At 30.4% G+C, this 7551-nt stretch overlaps 1 protein-coding gene across 1 annotated transcript; it reads right to left on the reverse strand.

Annotated features, from left to right (window-relative positions):
- Positions 1–5234: 5234 nt before the first annotated feature.
- Positions 5235–6206, reverse strand: LOC108476203 (zinc finger protein ZAT9-like). The gene has a single exon (XM_017778343.2). The coding sequence runs from the start codon at positions 6075–6077 to the stop codon at positions 5235–5237; it is 843 nt and encodes a 280-aa protein (XP_017633832.1). The 5' UTR covers positions 6078–6206.
- Between the last annotated feature and the right edge of the window lie 1345 nt (positions 6207–7551).

Raw genomic sequence — 7551 nt, forward strand, 5'->3', positions numbered from 1 at the left:
CGGAAAATTGTTTTTAACTTCTAAAACTTCAACACAAACATCAACATGTTCATTTTTTAATATAGATGCTTTAATTTGAATAAGTATTCTTAGATTTTTTTTTGTCCTTTTCGGCATCTAAAGGCAAAATTACAAGGAAAAAAGGCTACAAATTAAAAAATAGAAAAAAAAAAAAGACTACGTGAGGCATGAAACCAAACATGATCTCAGTATTTTCCAATTCTTAGAGTTGAATATATATGTGTCAATGACCATGAAGTTAGTGGCTATACTCAGAGCCATGACCAGTAAAATTTGCTTGGTGTGTTGGCAGTGACGCATCATCTATGTAGCGATCTTTTCTTACCCTTGAAGATTGTTGGGGTTAGGAAAGATCATCCATTTCAACATTCTCCTCATTAACATCACCATCTACTTGTTCCTTTGCAATTAGTTCCTGTGACACGGTTTCGTCAGGAGCAGTAGCAACTGCTTTTATATCTACTTGTGTCAAATCTTCATCTTCAAGTGTCAGTCTGGTGGTTCCTTTTTTCACAACAACGTTAATAGACTCCACTATTTGAGCTTGCTTGTTATAGACTCTATAAGCCTTGTTGTTGGAATAGCCCAAAAAATCCCTTTATCATTTTTTACATTGACCTTTCCTTGATACGGTCGATCTCTCAAGATATAACATGTGCTTTCAAAAACATCGAAGTATTTGACAGTAGGCCTCATTCCTCTCCACATTTTGTATAGAGTCACCGTTGTTTTTTTATCTCAATAAGGCTTTATTGATTACATGAATTGTAGTGTCCGCTGTTTCAACTCAAAATGTATGAGATACATTTTTGCAACCCTTTGTAATGCACATGTCCCAACTTCTCATACCACATTTCAAGCTCAGAGGTACCTGTTTTGTTACACTTCGTTTGTCTGGTCAGCTTGTAGCAATTATCAAAAGTCTTGGTCCCTTCCAACACTAGTTCATCTGTCTTCCTGGCTATCAGGCATTTATTCTTTATGGATTTAACAAGCATTTGTTGGTTACATAGTTGACTGATATCGATGACATTGGCTTTTGATCCTTCTACCAAGAAGACATTCTAAAGCTTTTTAAATGCCTTCAATATTTAGGACTCCTTTTCCAAGGATTTGTTCCTTTTTTTTACCAGCTCCAAATGCCACTGTTCCTTCATGATTCTCATGAAAATTAGATAGGCACAATCTATTACCAGTCATGAGGCACGAATATCACTGCCGAAATACCACACATGATTAATTGATAACTTGATTTAGCGGTTCTTTCTGAAAGGCACGAATACAAATAAAAAATATATCTTAGATAAATTTCACAACCCAGCGGTTTTCGTGATGGAAGAGACATCAAAGTAGCTCCTATATAAGGAGCAAGGTACTATAATGTAGCTAGGAAATCCACTGTTTCGACTACCACAATGGTGTACTCCATCGCTCCCCTTTCTTGGAAAGTGGTCATTACCTGAGTCATAGAAGAAGATGTTCTTTAATCAATAGCTACGTAAACACATATTACATATTGCCATTGTTGATTGAGAATCATATTCGTGGCTACTATTGTTCTACAGGTCTGTTTATCCCCAATAATTAATTCTCGCTGGCCACGTCCTATAGGGATCATCGAATCAATAACAATAAGTCATGTTTGAAGAGGCTCATAAACGAAAATTCAATTAACCGAGATTTAGAAGTTGAAATTTCACCCCGACCGTCAATAGGCTTAGTCAGGACATTTATAACACGATCTAGATAAAGTAACCTTCAAGATTGAACAATGATCAAACACCTCTAATCCTTTTTTTTGTTAAATATAGTGCCCTAAGTTTAATATTTTCATCTACATATACTTCTATTTTTGAACAATTATATTTAATAAAAGTTTTGGCTAGAAACTCCAATAGTGAAATTTTCCTTTCTAATGTGATAGATTAGACAATGCTACAACCACAGAGCATATTAAGAAAATTAACACTTCTTCATCAAGGCTCTGATATCAATTTTTGAGGACACCAGGTAATATCTCGTATGAATATAGCTTCACAACTAATTAAACACTAAAAGCAAATTGAAACTACCCAAGTACAACGGATTAACCCAACAAATTACTATTAAATATCGAAATGTGACAGATAAACTGATAAGTACACATAAAATAATAAAAGAACAAAACATCAAATTTACAAAATTCAACATATTGTCTATGTCCTTAGACACAACGATAATTTCATTAATACGAAAAAATTTCTAAACTAATGAAACTCTTAATTAAAAGGATTTCCAAAACATATGCTTTAAGTTGTATTCAGTGACATGAAAAGTACTTTAAAAGTAAAATGAATATTAAACAACTTTTGAAGAAACTTTTTGGCTTTTCAAAAATACTTTTTTTCAAATGAAAAATTAAAATTTTTAACTTTTCTCTCTTAAAACCATTGTTAACAACTTAATTATGTTTTCATTCCTCTAACACTCCTTTAACACAATATACTTTCCCTCTTCTGGTTAATTACTTAAGTACTTTTTAAACTAACCCTTAAAAGCATTGGAAAGGGTGCAGAAGAGGTAATTGTCTTAAAAGAGAGGCTAAAAGCCGTTATTTATACAATGGTTGAGGCCGCATAACTTTTCCCACTTTCAGTGTGGGATTTAAGCAGCCAACCCCAACATTTACCTTATTATTGAAAAAGAATCCCAAAAGAGACCTACCCTTTAATTTTCAAGATCATAAAAATATTAAGAGTTGACTTCGTAAGGTTAAAACATATAATATTAGAGACGGGTTTAATTTTAAGAAAATAACTATCAACTTAAAAACACTATTTTACATTACTACTTAAAAATAGTTAAATCATAAAAATATACACCATGGTTTTTGTTTGCAATTTTGATAATTTGGGTTATGTTCAATTCATTAATTATGATGAGAAAAGCTGCTTTTTCAGAAAAACTTGGCAAGAAATCCTATAGTCATTAATGTCAGATTTCACAAATAAATAACATCATCCCCACCGACCAATTTTTTGTTACTTAGGCTTAGTTTGGATCGGTAATTGGGTGCGGTGCGTGCATTTAGCTTACTTTTTATCTCACGCTACAGTATCGTTACAGTATCTAATCTCATCGCCACCGCTGTTTTTACACTAACCGCAGGTAAACGCACTGCCCATCCAAACTCACCCTTAATAGGCAATTGTAGGCTAAAAACTTTTGATTTTTTGTCAAATTTAGTAAATTGCTTTGTTTTTTTTTTTGAATTCAATATTTTTTTATCAAATGGTGGGCAATAACTATTGGCCAGGTAACCAAACGAACCTATATGGCAAGGACTTAATCATAAAAATTATTATGGTTTATTAAGGTAGTCAGTTAGAGGTTTTTTATTTATAAAAAATAACTTTAAATTTAAGAGAAAAAAAAACCCATTTTTGGCTAAAGTGGCACGTAATAAATATTATATTTTTTTATAACATATGCTACCTCATTTTAAATCATCAAAAGTTGGATACAAGTAATACTGAGGATAAATTATATTAATAGTTACTTAATTATTAATATTTTTTCACTTAATTATAAAAGTTTATAAAATGGTCATTCGGTTTTTTTATCACTAACCGTGAAATTATTAAAGGAAAGATACAATGACAATTTTTAAAATTGACTTAGTAATAACTTTAACCCTTAATAATTATACATTGAGTCAATTTAATATTTATTCTAAAAAATTAACCATCAACATATTACACATAGTGTCATTTGGTCCATCTTTTTTTTACAATTTTACTTACCTTTGTGACATGAATATTAATTTTAAAAGAGGGTTAGTAGAGTTTTTTAACTCCAGAATCAAGGTTTAGTTCATGACATTTATATATTTTAATTTTTTTAATATTCCCTCAGAGCATATGACAACATTTCATTCGTGCTTGTGGAATTTTTTTAACTCCACCGGTAGTGTATCAAATAATTTCTCTTCAAAAGAATGAAAAAAAATTGAGAATTATTATCTTCACTTTTATAGTGCGAAAGTAACTCACATCCTTAATCAATCATGATATTATAATTTTCTATTTAAAACTATGATAATTTCTATGTTTGATTTATAGTTTATAATTGTTCCTTTTAATAATGTCATTTTTAATATTTAAATCTGAATTATTTAATATAATATACGCTATCATTTTTAATAATGTCGCTTTTTATTATAGCTTTAAACTTCTTCCTAACTTCTTTGGAGCAAAATTATATAATATGTTTAGAAAATACTAAAATTTGAATCTTAAAACATTTTAAAAATAATTGTTTGATAAAGAAAATAGATTAAATTTAAATTCAAAATAAAGCAGGTAAAATATCATTTCTTTTCCTCCTCAAAAGAAAAGAAATTGAGAAATTTCTTGTAGGAAATGATATTTTATTAAATCAATGAATCAATGTGATTGATTCGATTATTAATCTAATAATAATTAATTAATTTTTTCTAATTCAATTTTTATTGATTTCAAACGATTAATTTAAATATTAATTTATTTTCTTTATTTATATTGGTATACCGATCAATTTTCGGTTCAATCGATCTATTAAATTGGAGAAAATATGAGTAACATAGATAGGGAAACTTATGTAGGTATTACCCAACTCAAAATAGACAGTCACCGTAGAGATTAATTATAGGGCCTGGAATGGAGGCATATGATTGTCATTTCATTCTGATACTAAGAAGATCATCATCATGAATCATAAACCTAGTACCTACTCTACCTAATCCCCTCCATGGATTTCTACTTCTTTCCATGGTACTCCATAAAATGCCACATTATAGGCTAGCCCTAGAGAGCACATAAATTTATCCCAACATACATACATACATGGATATATATTTGACTTCATTATCATCAGTACAAAACAAAAGTAATCTTTTGAGTATCCAAACAAAAAACAAGAAGAAAGAAAGGTTTCTAGTCATTTCATCATTAATATTGTATTATAACTTAGCATCACCATAGAGACAAAGAAAATCATATGAAATTTTCCTTGAATCAAACCCTGTATTAAAACAACAAATTCATTACCAGTACAGTAAAAGATAAAAGCGCATTTGCTAAAAGAGACCTGAAATAAACTAACCACTGTGTCTTAACTGAGTAAAAAGAAAGAGCCCACTGTTTGAATGTAAAATGAAGTTATAGTTTATACGCAAACAAAACTCCATTTACCATTCATATAGCTTTGTCATAGATGGAGGGCTGACGCACTGTATTCTGAGCTAGGCTAACTTCATCGTCATCTTGTTCTGAAGGTGGTAAATTAAGATCGAATGGTTGAACGGTAGGCTTAAACTTAATGGAAATCCTATTATGAGTAACCGATGGTGAGTAACCAAAATGAATTTTCTTATGGCCACCCAGTGCTTGACCCGATTGAAACACCCTATCACAGAACTCGCATTCAAAGATTCTTTGTTGATGGATCTTATGATCAGTAGCGTCACCACCATTTTCAGCTTCTTCTTGGGCAATCTTCTTGTTTTTGAAATTGTGACTAGCTATATGCCCACCCAAAGCCTGGTGAGATCTGAAAGTTCTATTGCATGTCTCACACTTGTAGCACTTTGGGTGAGCCTTGGCCTCAGTAAAGAACTCACCGTCTTCTTCATCCTTCTCGTAATCAAAACCCACACCATGATCAGATATTTCGTAACCTTGGGTCAGTTTTGGATTGTCAGTCCGGTCATTCCTTGAAAGCATTAGAAGACACAGGGCAGCATCTTCCATAGAGAAAGGTGAGCTCACCGAGTCAGATGGTGAGTCGTTCATCGCCATGTCGGAGGAGAACTTGGGAAGATGTTTAGATCTTTTCCCAGATGGGTTCTCAGAAGACTCGGTGGAGTCAGTAGAAAGTTCATGTTTGGTGGAAGTCAATGAAGAGAGAGGAGGGTTGGAAGAAGAGGAAGAAGGTGGTAAGGAGAAATTAGGAAAGTGAAATCTCATGTGAGCACCCAAGGCTTTGCCATTGGAGAATCTTCGGTCACAGGTCCTACATACTTTGGGATATTGGTCCATGGCCGTAATCCAGATGAAGAACACGAAAACAAAGGAGTGTGGGTTAAGAGAACGAAGGGTGATTAGGTATTGTTATTTATTTATATAATTTGTTAAGCCTTTCTTTGCCAAATCAGAACATCAGCACACACAGCCACTCTCACCTTGCCTAATTTATTTTATTTATCTCTATTTTTTATTTTATTTATTTATTTATAAAAATAAATTATAACTTTTTTTTTTTTTGTAAATTATAACTTAAAACAACCTTGAAAATAAGTTTCTATTTTTTAAAAGAAAAATATTATATTTGAAAATATTCACTTATTTTTCTAAAATTTAATACGAAGAATATATTCAAGCAACTATAATCGGAAACTATTATAAAGCAGAATTAAGTTGATAGTTAGAATAAATCTAGACTTACAATAGAATGAATCTATACAAACTCCCCATACGTAAACAAAAATAAATATGAATTGACCTCAAACACAGTTTAGATAGAGCAATACTTGAACTTGGGCTTTTAAGCTTATGTTTAAAACTTTCTAAAATAATGATAATTACTTACTTTTACATAAAATGATGTAACGGAGTAATTGAATAAAAGTGTAATCATCAAGATAGTAATTATTAATTACATTCTTTTGTCTTGTAATTCCTTAGACGTGTTCTCGCTAACATAATGTAATTACATGTCATGTTTGTAGTACAAGTTGTAATTACATAATTACATAATTTATATTTTTAAAATATTAATTACTATAAAAAAATTATTAGTATGATAGAAATAATTTCTAAAGATGAAGCTAAATATATTTAATTTTATGTAATTAAAAATAACAAGGGTATAATTGTGATTTTAATGAAAAGGGTTTATGAAATGAGAATAAATATGATGAGTAAGCATGTTTATCCAAATATTATAGTAAATTGAAATATATAAGGTAGCTTTTATTTGAAGCAGTGGCAAAGCATGTGTTGAGAGTTAAAATGGAAGGTAAATTATTGATAGATTTTTAGGCTTAGCTGTGTTTCATACCAATTAAGAGTTAAAAAGAAGGGTAATTAATGAGTTTGACTGCTCTATTTGGTATGCAATTTTATTTCTTTTTCTCATGATTTGATTAATATGAATTTCAGATTTATTTTCTTTTTAAAGAAAAAATAAATCTAAATGATGACATATTAACCTAAGTAGAATACGTTCAAGACAAGAAGGCCAACTCATATGGAACGGATATATCTATCCAAATATGACGTCAGCATTTTATAATTTTTTTTTTGGGTAAATTCTAAAACTGTCACTTAAAATACATTTTAATTTTTTATAATTTTTTTAAATTTTTAGAAAAACTAAATCAAAATTGTATCATTTTTAAAAAGATTAAAGTGCAATTCTATCGTACACTAATTTAAAATTTCATAACTTTTAAAAAGTTACAAATGATATTTCCTATTTTAAAGGAACCGAAGCCCTGCCAATCGCCTGACG

Source organism: Gossypium arboreum, chromosome 7, assembly GCF_025698485.1.
Source record: "Gossypium arboreum isolate Shixiya-1 chromosome 7, ASM2569848v2, whole genome shotgun sequence".
NCBI classification, from domain to species: Eukaryota; Viridiplantae; Streptophyta; class Magnoliopsida; order Malvales; family Malvaceae; genus Gossypium; species Gossypium arboreum.